Source organism: Ruditapes philippinarum, unplaced genomic scaffold (assembly GCF_026571515.1).
Source record: "Ruditapes philippinarum isolate M1 unplaced genomic scaffold, ASM2657151v2 ctg281_1_1_1_1, whole genome shotgun sequence".
Classification (NCBI taxonomy): domain Eukaryota; kingdom Metazoa; phylum Mollusca; class Bivalvia; order Venerida; family Veneridae; genus Ruditapes; species Ruditapes philippinarum.
The window spans coordinates 67,793-89,466 of record NW_026851635.1 but is presented as its reverse complement, the minus strand read 5'-3'; the positions used below and the strand labels follow the sequence as shown (position 1 = coordinate 89,466).

Sequence of the window (21,674 nt, the reverse complement as noted above, 5' to 3'; positions counted from 1 at the left end):
GAATGTTAGAGAAAAAGTTCTTTTGTAGAAAAATGTTATATTGAATGTAAAAATGCATATACTTCTTCAAATTATGTTGTTAAGTATGATTATACGTTAATGGCTTAATGATCAACGTTAGTATAAATGATGTACAAGTTGAAGAGTAATGTTAACTTTTTTATGGAATCTTACACTTGTTACCACTATAGACAGGACTATTTAAATACTAGTTAACATAGAGCTAAATATTCCCCTCAGAAATGGCAGCAAATGTTTGATTATTTTTCTTGTGTACTTTGTGTATTGTGTTACTCTATCATCCATGTATAAAGAAGGAAAATAAGTAATGAAAAGTAATATAGTCATTTAGTTATATTTTAGTTCAATTGAACGGTGAGGTATTTGGAAATACAACAATGCAAAGCACCATGAAATGCTTCCCATGACGTATTTAATTAAGTCTTATGTAGAAGTAAAACTGTATAACTCTTTATAAAATGATTACAAAAATTTATATCACAATATTGCAAACCTTGAAGGCAACTGAAGACACTTCTTGGTGGACAACATTTGTTATACATGTAGAATATTTAGGACACAACCGGAATATATTTGAACAAGTATAGGGAGAAACCATAATGGACAAGCCACAAAAAATGTCCCATATTGTGCTGAGCAATTCAATGCAGTATGGTTTTATTATTGACCCTTAAAGATCGTTCAGCACGACATTATTGTTGTGTTTGTAGTATTTTTAGTTGCAACTTTACGGCATTTTCTAGTTGGGTGGTTCCAATATTCCTACTTGAATAATGTTGAATCACCCTTAGGATATGTTGCCTGCTTTTTAAATTTGTCTTTTGACGTCTTATATGTGATACGCAGGCTTCATAACCTCTGATCCCCTTTCAAAATTCCATTTTATTTAGTTCCGCCCATTGTTTTCTCGTTTAGGGCACACGCTTTTTATTACTCGGGGACCATACGCCGCTTTTCATGGAATGGCACGGAAGTGTCACATTGAAGGTTCCATGATAACCGCCGTATGAATACATCTGCGGATGTTTCTAAATTCAAAATTTTACTATTTCATGTTTAAATGTTGAATTCTGCTTAAGCCGGTGCTAGGGGCGTGGACGGTAGTTTGCACTTGACAGTACCGTTCATGAACAGGCTCAATCAAACCGAGCCTGCAACATTTTCAATTTTGCCGCGTTGGGCTTTCTTTAGGGATTCTGTATTTATCTATTTTATGATCACATTCGTGTTATTTGTGCCGTGTGGCGGCTGTAAAAAGAGCCGCAACATTTTCAATTTTGCCGCGTTGGGCTTTCTTTAGGGATTCTGTATTTAAATTCTAATTTTATTAAAAATCATTCAGTCCAGGTATATACTTTTTTGTCACTAATTGGTGTTTAATTCTGAAGCAGTATGTAGAAAGGGTGAGGCACTAATGTTCCATAACTTTACATAAAACATTTGTATTTATTTCGTAAATTAAACAAGCATTTATGACAGAAATATATTTCAACCCGTAGACAGACAGACAAACAAGACTGACTAAGAAAACCAACATTAAATGACGCCAAGTAAGTCCCATATCCTACAGAACAATTTCATTATCAGTAATGAAGAAACAGTGTTCATTCTGAAAGAGAAAAGGTCAGCAACACTGTAGTAATAAATTTTGGATGTTGCATAGAAAGGTAATAAATATTTGTGTCCAACAATCATAGGTTGAAGTTATATAACAGTGGATTTGATATAAATCTTCGAGGACCCAAGCAGGGAGCAGCACAGACTAACCACCCAATCAATACATAACAACGAGCTCCACTTAGGTGGCGGTAACATAAAACAAATTTAAGAAATAAAATTGATGGATAGCAAAAAGGACTAATCAAAGTATGAACGATATTTCATTAAGATATAAAATATTGAAGTTTTCTGCTGACAGCAACTAGGAATGACAACTATAATTAATTCTTCGAAAAAAGTATTATAAGATTGAATGTTTACTAAGAATTATAATCGGTAACCTAGTTTGAATATTATTTTATTTTCATTATTTAAAGTTAAAAAAACCTGAAACTAATTAGTTTGGAAACAAAAGTTCATTATATGGATGTTTCACCTTAAAGTCAATCAAGAGTATATAAAGTGTTTAATTTCAACTGAGACTTGGAATAACTAATATATATAATATATCAGTTCAATGAAAACAAATGCTTTTCTACATTTTTTCTTTCAACGGGTTAGTCTTCTCTCAGTAAACTTTTTTTTTAATTAAGAAAATTAGTCATTGGCTAAATTTTGACTGCCAATATTAATAAAACAGTAAACAAAGAAAATAAGCTGATACAAGAAATTTAGTTCTAAAAATATTACTGACATTCAACAGTATCTTATATCAGCTGGTATTTGTACATGATTATTTCTCCTTTATTTCACATATTTTCATTATAATACAGGAATTTTACATTAGATTAAATATAAAGATATTTAAAATCAATAACAATCACGTCAGTTTTCTAGATTTTGTTTATTTTTAAAGTGTTTGATAAAACATATTAAAATCTTTATGAAAAAAAAACAACAACAAAAAACAGGATAAATAAAGAAAATCCATCATTTACTGTGAATTAACTTAAATTTTGTGGACATGAAATTTCGTTGCTTTTGTCATAAAGAACAATTATTTTTGTGGGCACTTAAATTTGGTGGACGTTTATTTTTTCCAAAAAGGTAAAATGTAAATAATGGTGATGCAATATAATCTTACAGCAGACAAAATGAAAAATTTCGTTGAATCTTTTTAATTCATGGATTGACCTATCCAAGAAAATAAGTGCACAAAGTATAATAATGATTTTGCATGTATTTGTCATCTGCATGCTAAGTTTTGAAACTCAAATAAATAAACTCCTCGCACTTCACTAAATATTATGATCATCAATCTGAGCACTAAATTGGTAAATGTAAAATGTACATTTATGCATTACATTGACCAATTGTTCAGGATTGGCATTGCTTAGTAAAAAACAAACATTTTGAACACAACTGAAATCTTGTAGGGTAGTGTTGTCAGTCATTATCATCATCACTATCACTATCAGGGGTCTGCAATTCCTTCTTCCTTCCTTTTCTTTAATTTGGCAATCAATTCTGTAGGGGAGATAAAGTTTCTGATATATAAAAAGCTTGAAAGAACAATTTAACAATGTAAATACTCAATTGGAGGAGGCATACTTTTTCATCATTGTAAAGTTGAGCTAAAATCACCTCTCTATAAACATCTGAATGTCATATTTTTTCTTCAAGTTCTTGTTTGATTAAATGCAATAAAAGTTTCAGAAGCATAGAAATGTTCACAATTCCATGTGTTTGCTACATGTTTTCATTGGCTTTTTAAAACAACTTTTACAGAATGAAATATTCTAATTAACACATCTTTTTATTACAAAATCTGTCAATAGATGACAACACAACTTATCTAACACTGCACACAGTTAAAGGAAGACAAAACTATGAAAGATCAATTATGATATAAATATAGTTTATGTATCAGTATCACGACAGCACTCAATGTTCACATTTCCGCATCATAAACAAACATTTGACCATATAAAAAAGTTTGAACAGAAATTTTATGCTCTTCATAGCACATGTTTTAATCATTCACAGCTGCCATTACTTTTGTGGATACAATAACCTATTTGACATTGTGTATTACCTTTTTGCCGGGTTAAATACTCCATGGTCTGTCATTACAAACCAAAACATCTCTGAGACTTTTTGTACTGGGCAAATGCACACTTTTCACAAAAATGTTTACATCTACATAAATAGAAACAACAGAATACATCAACAAATGCTCAACATCATGATAAAATAAAAATTCTACTTAGATATGGTTTATAAATTTTTGACAACAAATAAGCATACACTAAAACTGAAGCAAGTTTAAAGAGGTAAACAAAGGCAACTGCTTGACTATTCTCTTTATTTAATGTAAAATAACGACTTTCATAATGTAGGTATCAACAAAGAGAGGTTTTTGGGATATTGACCTTAGAATTAACACATGTACACAAAGGGCCATAAATCAGTCAAAATTCAAGTCAAAGTTATAGGCCTTACAGGCTTAGACATTTACTTCCAATTCTGGTCATCAATATACATGTATCTAGATTCAAGTGAATACCTTCTATAGTTTTGAAGTGACATCCATATATCCCTATGTAGATTAATGATAGTTCATGATAAGGATATTTCGCTGTGTGTCTCGTAATATGATTTGCATTTACATACATATTATGTATGAAACTTAACAAATTATTTGCTGATGGTGATCCATTTGTAGTTCAACATCATCAAATACTTCAAGTAGTATTAAAAAAAATGTCCATGTTAACTATAACCAGAATTTTTTAAGACACAAAGGGCAATAAATCTGTCAAAATTAATGCTAGAGTTATGGGCCTTGGATAATGACCTCCCATTATGATCTCAAAGACCTGTGTGAACTTGCACACAAAATATCTTAAGTAGTTCATGAGTTGAACAAGATGCTGCATGTAAAACATTAACCAAAGTGTTACCCTGAAGCTGACATCACATTTAGTAGGATCATTTTACATAGCACACCGAGTTATGTTTATCAAAAATCATACAATGGTGTATGCCCTCTTTATTTTATCACTTAATTAATGCATGTTTTTTCACCTTAAATGTACACCTTCATTTGCAGTTTATGTTATTTTAAGAGTGTCATTGATGATATTTTTAACTGACTGAAGTCCCATTAAAAATGGTATTCAATTGCACATTGCATATTTATAAGTGGTTAAAATATGGAACATTCTACCCATCAAATAGATGAATATAAAATCTAGTCAATATCATTATACTTACTTTGTAATGACAGGGTTAACAAAAGATTTTCTACATATAAAACATCTGAAAGGGAGCTCATCCTCGTCGCTACTGATCTCGTAATTCTCCTCCTCTAAAACAAACAACTTCCTAACATTACTATACTGGTTACATGTCATCAAAATCACAAATTTTATCATATCCCTAAATGTACAAGATCTTTCTAATTTCCATATTAATCATGTTCTTTGCATTGTAAATTTTTCACTTTGTAAATAACATGCAATGCTTAAACAAAAGCAACTTAAATGAATTATAAGATTTTAAATATGAATGTAGTAGTATGGAATTCAATGTATTATATGAAGGATGATCCAGAATTTGTTTAAAAATCCTGCAAATTTTCATTTTGTCTTCATTAAATTTATACACATGTACCTGTGTTAAGTTTAATGTGTCATGTATGTACATTGTAATCGCAAATTATATTATTTAATAACCTTCAGTACAGTTTCAGTGTGCTTTTAAATAGCATGGTAATGCCACAGCAGCAAAGCTCATAAAATATATTGTTGAATTTTATAATACACCAAAATTGCCTGAAACAAACAGGGATTTTGTAAAAAATTTGAAGAAAATAATTGTTAAGATATGCATGTACTGATTATAATTTCTTTTATTGTTAGCTTTTTTTTTTATTGTACAGAACTACAGATGATATACTTATTACTCATTAATGTACTGTTTGTATAAATGTACTTACGTCCATGTCCGTATGTACCTTGCTCCATCTCCCTTTCTAGTTGCCAGCCATGTTTATAATCACTTCTGTCATGCAAAAATTTACAACTGTCTGTAAACATATAAAATTTAGATTTAATAAAACATTGTTTTATCTCCTTTTTTCAGCTTGGTTTTCAGTCACATAAACAGATACTGTAAAAGGTCTTATGGTGACTTTCCAGCTTACCTGTTAAGGAAGATATCATACGCCCTTTACAGGGCTTCCGTTAGGTTTCAATATTTTGAAGTCGGAAACTTCAAATTGTCTGACATTGGAAGTCACATTATAAAGGGAAAGGTATATATTGGAAGTCACAAGCCAAAATCAAGGAGTAAATAAATGACTCCCAGACTTCCACTAATGGAAGCTTTATATTAATTATTTCAGGCTGGGAAAAGACCAATGAATAGAACCAACAACCTAACATAATTTATGTTCAAACCTTTCTAAATTAAGAGGTATTCATTTTCAGTGGACAGATTCAAACTCACAACTGAGCTAATTTATAAAATGTCATTAACATGAGCCACTATGCCCAGGAGATCACTTAATTAATACAAAATTAAAGTAACTCTCTGATCAAACATTCTGTAAAATGAACATAATTTTTCAAGTTGAATCAGCAATATATAGATAATGTAGCAACTTTCCAGGACACTGATAACACTTAAGTTTTGCCACCTTGACTATATTTCAAGCAGAATCTTACTCTAATCAACTTGTCAAGGTCAAAATTAATGACACTATTGTCTCGACTATATGTGTGAGACCCAAACCTCTGATAAAATGTAAGCAGTTAGGAAAGAACTGAACATTTGTATTGTCATTGATAATTTCTTAAAACAATGAACTATTGATGTCTTTCCTCAAAGCTCATACTTTAAATTTTGGGTGAAAAAAATACAGTGGTTGTCAAGCATTGTAGGATAAACCCAATGCAAAAGTACATTTTATAAATGATACTCATTCACAAAAAATTCAAAAATCAAATACTCATTGCCATAACATCTAACCCTGATATTAATTATGTCTCCCCCACCTCGGGGGGAGACATATTGTTTTTGCCCTGTCCGTCCGTCCGTCAGTCTGTCCGTCCGTCCGTCAGTCAGTCCGTCCATTCTTCGTTTCCGGATGATAACTAGAGTTCCTTTTGACCTACAGCCCTCAAACTTCATAGGATGATTGGTCTTATAGAGCTGATGATCCCTATTGTTTTTGGGGTCAGTAGGTCAAAGGTCAAGGTCACACTGACCGTTGGTCAATTTCTCGTTTCCGGATGATAACTAGAGTTCCTTTAGACCTACAGACCTCAAACTTCATAGGATGATTGGTCTTATTGAGCAGATGATCCCTATTGTTTTTGGGGTCAGTAGGTCAAAGGTCAAGGTCACACTGACCGTTGGTCAATTTCTCGTTTCCGGATGATAACTAGAGTTCCTTTAGACCTACAGACCTCAAACTTCATAGGATGATTTGTCTTATTGAGCAGATGATCCCTATTGTTTTTGGGGTCAGTAGTTCAAAGGTCAAGGTCACAGTGACCGTTGGTCAATTTCTCGTTTCCGGATGATAACTAGAGTTCCTTTTGACCTACAACCCTCAAACTTCATAGGATGATTGGTCTTATAGAGCTGATGATCCCTATTGTTTTTGGGGTCAGTAGTTCAAAGGTCAAGGTCACAGTGACCGTTGGTCAATTTCTCGTTTCCGGATGATAACTAGAGTTCCTTTTGACCTACAGCCCTCAAACTTCATAGGATGATTGGTCTTATAGAGCAGATGATCCCTATTGTTTTTGGGGTCAGTAGGTCAAAGGTCAAGGTCACAGTGACCGTTGGTCAATTTCTCGTTTCCGGATGATAACTAGAGTTCCTTTTGACCTACAGCCCTCAAACTTCATAGGATGATTGGTCTTATATAGCTGATGATCCCTATTGTTTTTGGGTCAGTAGGTCAAAGGTCAAGGTCACACTGACCGTTGGTCAATTTCTCGTTTTTGGATGATAACTAGAGTTCCTTTTAGACCTACAGACCTCAAACTTCATAGGATGATTGGTCTTATTGAGCAGATGATCCCTATTGTTTTTGGGTCAGTAGTTCAAAGGTCAAGGTCACAGTGACCGTTGGTCAATTTCTCGTTTCCGGATGATAACAAGAGTTCCTTTTTGACCTACAGCCCTCAAACTTCATAGGATGATTGGTCTTATAGAGCAGATGATCCCTATTGTTTTTGGGTCAGTAGGTCAAAGGTCAAGGTCACAGTGACCGTTGGTCAATTTCTCGTTTCCGGATGATAACTAGAGTTCCTTTTGACCTACAGCTCTCAAACTTCATAGGATGATTGGTCTTATAGAGCAGATGATCCCTATTGTTTTTGGGGTCAGTAGGTCAAAGGTCACAGTGCAGTGGGGGAGACATGCGCTTTTTTACAAAAGCATCCTCTAGTTTATTATTCATTTATTATAAACTTCGAATCAAAGACACATTATTTTAATTAAGTCAATCAAAAATTAACATACAGGTAGTTTATATCATGGGAACATTCAAGGCAATGTACTACTGCTGGATTTCACTAACTGATACTTTGTGTTTGGTTTAACAGCGCACAAACACAGTTTAGGTCATATGGCGCTGAAACAGAAAAGATGATTTTGGCTAACCGCAGGCAAACTTCAAAGCAATGCCAGGGATCAAAACTACCTCCCCTGCTGGAGCTAAGAGATACATAGATTCCAGTTATTCAAACCCATTAAGTAACCTCTTATGATTAGTACCTGTAATTCTTATGCCTCAACCCTTAAAAGGCAACCCCTCAGCCACAAGGGGCAATATTATGGCAGTATATCACTGTCTCTGAAATCACAATACAACATGAAAACATACCTCCAAAGCCACACATTCCAGTTTCTTTATAATCTTTACATATATCAGGCTGATAATCCCACCTTACTGTTGCTCTCAAATGAGCAGGTGCCCGCAGAGGTCCTTTCCTACAAAGAACAAAAATGCATTTCAAAGGTAATTTCACTACTTACATAAGCTACAGCTTTAACAATTCAAGAAAAAAAAATATTTTGAATTGGGTTTAAAATAATTAGATCTATAAAATATAGTGAAATAATTTATCATTTCTTTAACAAAATGTACATGTGTTTATCTAGTTCTGGGAACATTATAAGTGGCATGATGTACCTTTCATATTCCTTCAAATTTTTTACAGTCTTATACATGTAGATACATCTCAAACATTGACAAATTTCATTTCATCTAAAATATACATATAAATTTTCATGAAGTCTTTTACAAAATCTTGATTAAATTTTAAGAGTTGATTTATTTACATACAAATGAATACAATTTAGTTTGTAGTTACCACAGTTTAATAAAAAACATTGGTCTGTTGACAGATTTTTATTAGACATAACAAAGTGTTAATTTATGTTTTAAACTATGAAAATAATGTAAAAGAATATCTTGGTAAGCAAGTGCAGCAACTTGAAAATATGAGCTATTCCAAGTTACTTGCTGAGAGTCATGTATATGATAACAAAAAACAGAACTGTACCTGACAGAGTTACTTGCTGCATTACCCTGAGCCGTGTCTCTCTTTTCATAGAACACCTGATAATTGTTGATCCCTCTGTATACCTTGTCATCTTCTTTACCTTTTAACTCCTGTACAGTGAATACTTCAACATTTAAATTTCTCTCCTATACATTACATGTAACATGAAATATTACCTGCATTGTCACAAAATTAACTGTCAAACAATTAATACATGTGAATATATTCATATTTTTTTCTCCATCGTTCTTTTTGTATTTATTTTTAATTATATATCCTACCATGTGTATTAAATACACAGGACCAGCAAAATCTGATTTTGACTATCTTGTCCATTTTATCTGAATATATATATTTTTTTACTTGTATATACAATATAAAATTTATAATTTCTTGAAAAATTCACTTGTCCGTACAGACAAATAATTTTGCCACCCCTGCTACAAATGGCAACTTTCCAGCTTTTGCTCTCAGAAAAATAACAAAGATACATAATATTCAAGAGACCACTTAATTAACACAGAATGTATGAATAATGATAATGAGTTATTATGCATATTTTTCCCAAATGTTTGAAAACAACATTGACCTACAACATTTAACAGCAGAAAATATAGCAAACAAGTTATTATCTTTTTTCAAAATGTTCAAATTAATCGGCAAAAATTTATATTAATTATTATTTAGATAACATACAAACCTTGTTGACTTCTTGCTGTTTCTCAAAGATAGCCCTGGCATCATTTGCTAGGTCCGTATCAATCTGAACTGTTGATGTTGCACCCATATCTTGTGGTCCCTCACTTTTCTACAATACATACATCATTATCACATTTTAATTCTGAAGTTTACTTGATAAAATATAACTGATGGAACTGATACAAATGTCACTGTTCTGGAGCACATAGGTCATCCCCTACCTACATAGCATTTTGTCAGTAGGGTATAACTAGTTTCCAAGTTGATACATTATATTGACATAAGTTATACTAAGCTCTTGACAACAAAAAAAGACAAAGGGTAGTTACTTTAAAATTATGTAAATGAGAGTTGTGGTTCTTGGGCACTGCACTTCTCCTGAATGAAATATATCCACCTTTTGAATTTCAAGATACCCCAAACAGTTTTTTGAGCTATGCCCCATACAAACTCTCACTGCAGACTGATAAACAAACAGACCAGCTAAAACCAGAAATATCACCTTTATAATTTTTTAGTTTTCAAAATGCCTAAATTTCAAACTTCCTTCAAAATCTATATCATCTGAAGATTGTGAATGTTATATTCATAAATTTTACACGTGTCTACATGTACATTGTTATCTCATTTGCATCAATTTCTAGTTCGGTTTTCAAGCTTTCCTTAGTTTCAATAGTTTTCAAATGAAAAGATGGCAATGTGTCTTATAAATATTCTAATAAAGTTGTTAAAAGTATGGCCTAGCTTCTGTTCTATTAGGAAATGTAGGAAATCTATTTTTAGCTTCAGTGTTCTGGACAATGACCCAGTAGACAATAAGTAGAGGTCCATTGAATATACTTACACACACAAATCAGATATCATTATATGTCAGTCAATAATTGAAGGTGAAAAAAGAACATTAAATTTTATGTGATAGAAAAGTCTGAAGAACAAACAAATTTGCATCTATTTGCTTCACTGAAAAATTTCGTTACCATAAAAACAGAGATGACTTACCCCTGTTCTAGATGATTTATAAGTCACTGCTACCGACTTTCTTACATCCACATCACTGTCACTGTCAGATATATCATCATATCCAACCTTCTTTGTCTTCGTCTAAACAAAATCAAAACATGGTACTAAATAATAAGGAAATCAACTTAAGTAGTACTTCATGGAAAATAGTCCCCAAGTCATATTTTTTAAATTTTTACTTCAAAACTAACTTCACCCATAATCTGCTAAATATCTTAAAAGGACATGTCCTGACAATACCATTCATTGTTTAATTTTTAGTTATTTTGCTTATTTTAATACTGCACGCTTTTTATTGGATAATTGTGACGTTTATATAGTTTTATGTACACGGCTGCTGTCGATTTATAAAGAAATATCGCTTTATTCCTCTAAAAATGATGCTTGCTGTATCATAAATTAGTTATAAATATTTCTGACAGGTTATATAGCTGTATATAAAGGGTTGTTTGCAATATAACCCTCACCTTATATTTACACACAACCATTTATATAGGGCCATATAACCTGTCAAAAAATCTTTATAACTAATAACATATACTGGCTTTGTAGGGAATAGTGCAGACCCTGATCAGATTGCACAGTTTTTACTTGTTGCATGGGTAGAAGATGTTGATAGTGCAGGGTTATCAATGTTCCAAGTTTGTTTGTTTGATTTTTTAATTCAAAAGGTAGCACAATCATAAGTTAACCAAGAACTATAAGGTTATTGATTTTAGATTTAAACATTTTAAAGATGTTTTCGGAAGTTTTCATAGTGACATAGGCAAAATTAAAACTGTTCAATACAGTAGAATTTCTATAAACTGTGCATGTTGTTACAATATGATGACAGCAATATTTTGAGAGGGTGGGAGTTAAGGGAATGTTTCTGGATACTTTAATTAAAAAAAATATCAATAGCACGGTACTTACTAGTATATGTATAAACAGTACATTGACCCTTACAAGCATGAGCTTTAAGTCATAAGCCTTTGTACCAGTAAAGAACTTGGTCAGTAATCACATCCGTGAAGTTTGACAAGTCAAGTATATCTAAGACATTTTGCAGATTAACTATAAGCAGTCATGAAATGTGAGTTGATAGACTGATTCACATGTTCTCACAACATACGATCTGTCTTTCCAAAATAAAGCTAAAGGAACTGAAGGTACTTACTGACTGAACCATTCTTTGTGGTCCTCTAGCTCTCTTTGCTTTGATAACAACGTTTCCGTCATTTTCATCACTGCTCTCTAAAAATAGAAAATATTAACAAACTTTGTTACAAAGTGAATTAACAGTTTTCAAAGTAAATGATTAAATATTGAGAGCAGAAAAAAGTTTATGTCAGAGCGATCTGTCTTTCAGACCAACAAATTCATGAACTAAATAATATAGGTCAGGTGCTGAACATTAAGTCGTGATTCTGGTGAAGAATGTGCACAGGCATGTCATGGGAAAATATAGCACTTTTAAGGGAAAATATGCCTAGTTTGGGCTAGGTTATAATTGTTTGTAAAATATAGGGGAAAAAATCTGTAGACAGATGTTTTGTGGCACTATTGATTTGAACTGGTGTGTAGAATAAAATCATCACATAGTGACCAGCCTTAACAACCAATCAAATTCCACGAGAATACTAAAAAGCACCTGCTTCACATAAAGGGTGAAGGTCAGTATATACAAGCGATAATATTATTTGTTTTGCTTAAAGTTCCTTCTTCCTATATAGTGTGTTAATAAGGTATTTCTCTGTGTATCAGGCTATTAAAAAAATACTGTAACAAAATGTTTTATAAATATTGTCAAACCAAGTTTAGTCCTTTGCCCCTTAGCAGTCCTTAGAGGTGCTGCAACAGTCATAACGTCTATCATCAAAATTATAGTTTATCTTAAAATTATACATTTTTTGTCACTAAACATACTACCATATCTTATAAGAATGACCTAGGAGGTATTTTAAGGTCCTTTCAGTTTGAGCCTCCCTAGCAGTCCTTAGTGCCCCTTAGCAGTCCGGCAACTCATTGGGTAATCCTCTGAAGTCATATTTGAAAAAAAAATGGTTGGGTACCCCTATATAACAAGATAATTTTTATGTGTCAGACATTTCATTCTAGATGTGCTGGAAAAATCACCTCAATAAGAAAATCAATGCATAAGTCTGACCTCTTGGGCATTCGACATCGCTTATAATATTCGTTCAAGTATGAAAAAATGGTCAAAAATTATGATAAAACTATAGCTCATGTAATTAACCTGAACCACTTGATTGTGATTTACGCTGAAAATGAGGTCTTCTTATTGTTTTCTTAATAAATGTGCACACTTTTTTCTCCTCAACACTTTCGTCGGCCATTTTGAATGTTGTGCCTTAATACCGGAAAAGACCGATTGCGAAATGAGTTTTTTTTTTCGCGAAATGAACATTTAACATATTGTATCCTGGTTGTACTATCTACCGGAGTGTAAGCCTTATTAGGCCCACCATCATATAATACAGAAAAAATCTAGGATAAAATAGTTATTTTCTGTAGAAGGTACCATTTTTTGATGAAAATAAAAATCATTCAAAAGAAAATTTAACTGTACTGTACATCAAAAAGATCGTTCGTATCGATTTATTCAGGGAATAGACATATACACATATACACATACAATTTTATCACAGATATCAACTTGCATATATAAAAACACACACATATAAATGCAACAAAATTAATTATAAGATTAATGAATGCGTAAGTTCTATGTAACCCTAGGATAGCCCATTAAGCTAAAAGCTTATTTCCAATGGGGTCCATTTTCTGTAAAATTATTACACTAACTTACATAATAATAAATGAGTTATAAAGAAGTTAAAATAAATGACAGTTTTCAACAATCAAGACACATTTTTCAATATAATAAGATCTGTTAATAACCTCATATGAGTGGCAACCATCTTTGTTTTTAAGTACTTAATACCAGGAATGACTTTTAAGCAATCAATAAAAAGTTAAAAACATATGTAAATGGTCTATATTACTGTTAGTGATACTAAAGTTCTATTCAATATTTATCAGTTATCACACAGTAAAAGGGTAACAATTTGATAAGCATTGCACACACATTCAAAATATAATGTTGCATGGGTCCAAATCGTTAGCAGTATTACTGGTTTTTATACGTAAAACACATTTATGTGAATAGGGTTATTAAAACTTTGAATTTTCTTCAAAAAATGCTATGTTTTGTATGAAATTAATGAGAAAAACACTTGCATACAAAAGAAATTTTTTATGTTAGTATTGTTTGTAATATCTGGACATTCCCGGTACAAAGTACCTCCCGGTATAAAGTACCTTACAAGTGGTGAGGTATAAGTCGAACACGATAAGGTTTACATTGATCGGTCGTGCCATTATGACATAATGGGTTTTGCAAGTTATTCAGTTATATGTGTAGACGTAGCCAGTCGGCATATATTTCTAATGAGTTCATGTGACTCAATGTAAAAAGAACCTGAAATATATATATCCAAGATATATTTATTATGCAACTGTCAATGGTCATGTGGCAACTGCATCGATGCATACATTTGTCACCTGACCATCGGCGATTCAGTTACGGGTGACAGATTACAATGTAGTATGATTGTATTGTCTATCTATCTCTGGATACTGCCAACCCCTCTTACGAGTGTTAAAGGCAGGAATTTAGTGCACGTCGGATTGTTAGTAAAAGGTGAAGAGAAAAGCTAAAAAGAAAAGTCCAAACATTGACATGCTTGGAAGGTGAGACTGAAAATGTATTCTAGTCATGGTTAAAATGTTAATAGTGAAACAAGATGATAAGAGATAAAATAGTTTAAAAACACTGGGAGTAAGACTAGTACTGCAAGCCCACAACTGCCTGTTTGAACTGACTCAGGTTGGGCAGGGTGGCAATGTTACTAGGAAGTTTATTCCATAGTATAATGCTATGAGGGAAGAAAGAGTACTTATGGTAGTCGGAGGATACCTGTATTTGACGTAGGGATAAGGGATGCATATGTCTGGTTAATCTATGTGGGGTTTGAACATAAGTTGGGAGATTAATTGCAACTAGGTTATGGTATATCTTATAAAACATTATCAGTCTACAGTCCAGTCTGCGATGTTCAAGGGATCGCCAGCCCAGTTCTTCCTGCATGGCTGTGACACTAGAGTGAGGGGAGTAATCCCTTTTAACCCATCTTATTGCACGTCTCTGGATCATCTCAACTTTGTCAATATTGGTTTTAGTATAAGGAGACCAAATAGATGAGGCATATTCAACCTGTGGGCGGACCAGGGACTTGTATGCTAGTTCTTTTACTTTCTCATTTTTAGTGATGACGTTTCTTTTAATAAAGCCAAGGGATCTGTTTGCATTGGAAGTTATTCGAGATATATGTGTATTAAATTTAAGGTCAGCAGATAGATCTAGTCCGAGATATTTAGCATTTGTAACAGACTCTAGGATTTGGCCATGGAGCATATATTTGTGTTTAATTATGGTCTTATTTTTGGTGATATGGATGACTTGGCATTTTGAAGGGTTAAACTCCATGTCCCACTGCTTCTCCCACAGAACCATATTGTCTAGATCATGTTGGAGAGTTGGGGGGTCTGAGGAGGAATTGATGGTTAGGTATACAGCAGTGTCGTCTGCAAATAATCTGACTTGGGATTTGAGGACAGAAGATGGTAACTTGTTGATATATAGAAGGAAACAGAGGGGCCCTAGGACCGAGCCTTGGGGCACTCCAGAGGTAACTGGGACTTCAGATGAGCAGTCACTATCCACAACTACTGTCTGTCTGCGGCCAATAAGGAATGACTGTATCCAGTTTAGAATTTGAGGACAAACACCATGTTCTTGCAGGGTATCTAAGAGTTTAAGATGGTTTACTTTATCGAAAGCTTTGGAGAAGTCAAGAAGTATAAGATCTGTTTGTTTGCCATTTGAAAGGTTGTTCACAAAGTAATCAGTAAGTTCAATGAGTTGTGTCTCACATGATCGTCTTTCTCTGAATCCATGCTGAAGATCAAAGAGTATGTTGTGGGTGGTAAAGTGAGAGGATAGTTGAGAGGCAACTATATGTTCGAGTGTTTTACAGAGGATGCATGTAAGGGAAATTGGGCGATAGTTTGCTGGATCACTTGTATCACCTTTTTTGTAGACAGGGCATACGTTTGCACGGGTCCAGTCATTGGGAATATTACCGGTGGTCAGGGATTTTTGGAAAAGAACTGTAACGATGTCAGCAATCTCTTCTCTCAGCTCCTTCAGGACAATTGGTCTAATGTTGTCAGGGCCGGCAGCTTTGTTGGCATTGAGGTTGGCGAGGAGCTTTAGTACACCTGCCCTACCGATGATGATGTCATTCATTTGTGGGTACTGACAATACTTTCTGGGATCCATGAGTCTCAGTTTTTGTATACATTGATTTTTAAGTGTGAGTGGTATAATTGGTGAGAAAACTGATTGAAATTGTTTGTTAAGAATGTTTGCTTTTTCAGTGTTATTAATTTTGAGAGAACCTGACTTTTGATCTTTTAATGGAGACACACTTTGTGAATCTTGTTTAGAGTTTTTTATAAGTGAGTATAGTTTTTTTTTGTTAGTAAATAGTTAACATGAAATGTAAGGTGGATAACGGGATTTGAGATCATGGAGTAAAATGGATTGTAATTAATGAAATGGACTGTATATAAAAACGACACTTCATATAATTTTAATTGTTTTATTGATAATTTTCAATAATTGTGACACAGGCTCCCGCAGATTAATAACAAATCACAAAGACACTTACAATATAATAATAACTCTATTACACATGTATTACATTTTGCATTTTTATTGCAATATAGAAAATAAAAATGAGTATGGACACGTTATTCCGAGTAGCGAAGTGGTAAGAGAGTTCAGATTACGAAGAGTTCATGTTAAGAAAATCATTTATTTTTTCGAGTTCAAATCTGCAATTGTGCAACATTTTGTGTGTCTGAATGTTTTTTTTCTTTCAGAAATTTTTTTCATATTCTCTTTAATAAACCTGTGATTTATTTAATTTTTTGTACAATATAAATTTAAACATTAACTGTTTATAAAAATTGAATGTATTTGATTTTATCATGCAACTACCATGGTAACTGCCCGATAACACTTGCCTGATAATTATTTTTGATATCAGTTCAGTAACCTGATATCAAAAATAAGTCCCGCCCATTTTTAACGGACTTTTTTTTCAATTGCTTATACATGTATTCTCATTTTCATCAGCATGTGAATTCTTCAATGTAATCTCATACCCTTACAAGTCTTGAATCAAGATGCGATATTTATTTACTTATTATTTCGATTTCAATTAGGAATAAATTCGACAGCGAATAGTTTTAACACCAACTAAATGAGTGACGTCATTATAATTATAGTGCAGTAAAGTTTATGTGATTCTAAGAGATTTTTTGGATCGATGTTTAAATTAAAGGTAAGAATTTTATCGTGTTAGGCCTACATTCTGTTGTATCTTTTATCCGAGTCGAAAGAAAAAATGGCCGCCATTTACAAATTCTAAGTTTCAGGGGCGGAGGAATTTGTTGTCAAGAATTATTTCTTTGAACAAAAATCCCCTTTTTTACGAAATTCGCTGTTTAAAAGTAGATTATTTTGTTATTTTGACAGTTTTTATGTGTTACATGATAAATAGAAAAACATGCTACTGTCTTTTGATATCAATTTTATCAGGCTCGGCTGATGTGGGCAGAAGGGCTCGGCAAGCTTCGCCCTTTCTAGCCCATATCAGCCTCGCCTGATAAAATTGATATCAAAAGACAGTAGCATGTTATTCTCTATTTAACAGTCATTGAACAGCTTGAATAGTATTTTCAATTTAATTATATGTAAAACTCTCAATTCAGTTTGCTACATTTTTTGACAATTTCGACTCATTTGTATTTTTGTATATTTGATTTTCTTCCATTCCTCATTTATCACTCTAATCACGACTGTGTTTTTTTAAACTTATACATGTATGTAAAACTAAATAATCTCTAATAGTATTGTGTAAAAGAAATTCACAAGGAACTAAAATATCTAAAAACAAAAAACAATACCCAAAAAGAAAACATGCCTGTTCCAGGAATCGAACCAGGGTCGCTACACTGACAGAGCCAACACTCAACCAATGCGCTATTACGCCGAACAGATAAAATATGAGTAATTGTTTAGGTGATTAAATATTTAATAGGCCATTTATATAAGAATTATCGACACCCCTTTTGTCAGTATTGATGTAAAAAGATAATGATAGGAATAACGAATTCGGGCTGTACTCAATAAATTTGAAAGACAACACGGTGCACCTTATAACTTCTTTATTTCTTAACCAATTTTTTATATTTTTGAAATAAAATGAAAGATTAGTTCATAACCTTTTTAGGGATGCCTTGAATATAAAAATGAATTAAGCAAAAGTAATACCTTTTTCATTCATCATTTTCCCTCTGAAATTCCGTAAGAAAAAAAACGGCGCCCCATTTTATAACATTTTTATTTCTTAATCAGTTTATATAATTTTGGTATCAACTTAAAGAATATTTCATAAGCTTTCTATGTATATCTTTATACTAATATTGAATTAAGCAGAAGTAATAAAATTGTTTTTATACCGAATTTGAGAGTGCGGTATTCAGAGGAATATGAAAAAAAAAATTGAAAAATAAATTTTAATACTGCTACTTAATTCATTTTGTTATTTTAAGACATCCACGAAAAGTTTATGATGTAATCTTTCATTTGATAACAAAATTATTAAATTTGATTATAAAATTAAAAAAATTAATAGGAGCTGAGCGCCGTGTTTGTCTTAAGTATCCAATTTGAGAGTGCGTTAAATAGAAGGACAATGAGCTTTAACTACTAGTGATGAAAAAAGTTCATCTTTATGCACATGCAATATGGACATCGATGCGTTACTTATTAAATATAACATTTTTCTAACCTTTGTCATAATAATTCAATTTGTATTTCATTAATTGTAATTTGTATAAATTTAAAGTGTAAAAATCTAGTATGCAACTTTATCATTTTTCCACATTTACTGCTAAGAAAATCAGTGAAAGACGCCAAGCACTAACGTCCTGTATCTAAAATTAGCTGTATGACAATTGAATGATTTTTACATGCACTAAACATGTTTGCTTTGAGAAAGCCCGTTATTTGAGTTTGTTTAGAGCAAAAATGCAACAATTTTTGGTAGAAATATGGTTTTAGCGTATCTGCAGGATAGACTGCAAAGTGCAGACCGGTGGAGGGATTTTCTTCGCCATTAGGAATGACATTGCTGTTAAAGAAATGCATGAACTTGAATCACAATATGAAGATATAGGATGGGTTAAGTTAGACTTAGTTGGAAACGTGTCTCTAGTCATTGGAGGATACTACAACTAAGCCCCAAGAACTAGTCCCAAAAAAACTTTCTGGAATTTGCAAAATCACTTGAAAAGGACCCAAATAAAATACCATCCCTGGGTCAATCAATATACCAAGAGACTGATCAGAAAAAGAAACCAGGCCTTAAAAGGGTTAATAAATCAGGATCATCTTCTTATCGTAAAAAGTTTATTGACGTGAAACATCCAGTGCGAAAAAAGGTTAAAGAACCTTATAACCAGTATCTTGAAGACATTATAAATTTAAGTAACACTGATACCCAAAATGGTACGAACCCCAACTCTAAAAATCTGTACTCCTTAATTACAAATTCAAAACAAGAAACATCTGCTGTCCCCAATAAAAGTATGAAAATAAATTTCCCAGGCGATAGGCAAATCCCTGACAATTATAGGCCAATTTCCTTGACATGTGCTTTGAGTAAGGTTAGGGATCACATAGTTTTCTCTCAAACATAACATCCTTTACCAACTCCAGCATGGTTTCAGGGAAAATGGTTTTGTGTTACGCAACTTGTTATATATGTTGGTAAAATAGTTGGTCACGGTTGGTCACCCCAGTATATGAGAAAAAAACAAGTAGATCTGATTCTTTGAGATTTCAGTAAGGCTTCCGATAAGGTCAGTCATGAAAAAGTACTACTGAAAAATACATTACTATGTTATTTTGTAAAATGGGTCAAAGTTTTCAAGATAACAGACAGCAGTCTGCTGTGCTAAATGGCAGCAGCTCAAACCCCATCCAAGTATCATCAGGTATCCACCAAGACTAAGTTCTAGGACCCCTCCTGTTTTCTGCCCATATAACTGACCTCCTATAAAACATAAATTCCCAGGTCCGCTTGTTTGCAGACGATACTGCAATATATACATTGTTCTGACATCTGCAAATCAATCAGTCACCCTCCAAAATGACATAATGGTTCAAAAAGTGGGAGTTGGAGTGAGATGAGTTTACACCTCCAAGTGTCAAGTTATCCACGTCATCCTATACCAACACAATAGAGGCTGTCAAGTTGTCTCACGCAAGAAAATGGGAAAAAGTAGGAACATTTAAATTGCAAAAAAGTAGGAAAATAGTAGTAAAAAGTAGGAATATTTACCAAAAAGGTAGGAATATTTAGCTGTCTTACCTTATTAAATATATATTGATTTGTATTGTTTGATTTTATAAACCTGTCATTTGCAAACTTACTGTACGGTCAATACACACAATATATCATGGAGATTAATGTATATGTCTGTGAATATATTAAAATTCGACAAAGAATCTGTAAATTTTGTGAGATGCGCGCAGGAACATGTGATAAGATTTAATTTGTTTCTATGAAATAATTATGCTGACCTTTATAGTGTAATAGAATAAACTATATACTAGTTTATAATTTCTGAATGTCCTATGTGTTTTAAGATCGAAACCGCATATGTCCTTATTTTATTTCTTATTTACAAATATTTCATCAATATTGAAGCTATAATTGTTTTTTATGCTGTTCTTATTGTTTTTAATGTGAGTTGTGCTAATTCATATTGGTAAAGACTATACTCTTTTGAATAGCATGGTTTAAGAATTAATTTTTAAATTTCATTCCGAATTAAAATCAATAAATGTCATTTCAGTGCCGTAAAAGACTATGCAAAACGAGACAAATCAAAGTTTCCTAAGTTGTTACATATCCATGTAGACAATTTGCAAGCACTTGACCATTTTCATTAAAATATACTTAATTAGGTCTAAAAAATGACAAAAGTAAGGATCAAACCACAGACTTCTCATATATTAGGTAACCTCTTAACTGACTGTGATATTGCGGATGTGATGAGAACCCATACAAGATAGTGTGACTTTTTAAACATTATTTGTATAATCCATATTTACTCTCGTAATCAATACAGACAGAACCGAAGTGCATGGAATCGAATATTTAAATGATTGCAACAATGTATTCATTAATGAGAGGCCAATAATATCAGAGTAGTCTCACTAAGTATGTCTTTCTGCGGAAAATATACTTTATTGGGTTGAAATACGTTCAAGCCAATTCTTAAACTTTCAAAAGATAATTCTGCCCTCCATCTGCTCAAGGCTCAAACCCATCTGACTGTCACAGATAACCTTAAATAGCATGTGGGACAGCCAGCGAGGGTCTTTAATTGTGTCACACAGATGAAAGCTTCTTACAGTCTTATTACAATCACTTCACTTCTGTCCTTAAACACTGATTTAAAAGTACAACTTCATTTATATTGCCTTGAGTTCTTAAAAGTATGAATTGAAGACATTATACTGTTGTATGTGTTTATGTATAT

The 21,674-nt window shown here is 32.7% G+C and overlaps 1 protein-coding gene across 1 annotated transcript; it reads right to left on the bottom strand.

Moving 5' to 3' along the window:
• Positions 1-4,832: 4,832 nt before the first annotated feature.
• On the bottom strand, positions 4,833-13,308 carry LOC132725059 (E3 ubiquitin-protein ligase RNF113A-like). Its single transcript, XM_060710092.1, has 8 exons — positions 13,165-13,308; positions 12,085-12,161; positions 10,905-11,006; positions 9,907-10,014; positions 9,207-9,316; positions 8,525-8,631; positions 5,621-5,710; positions 4,833-4,990 (listed from the first exon to the last, which is right to left on the bottom strand). The coding sequence occupies exons 1-8, from the start codon at positions 13,262-13,264 to the stop codon at positions 4,893-4,895; spliced, it is 792 nt and encodes a 263-aa protein (XP_060566075.1). The 5' UTR covers positions 13,265-13,308; the 3' UTR covers positions 4,833-4,892.
• Positions 13,309-21,674: the final 8,366 nt, after the last annotated feature.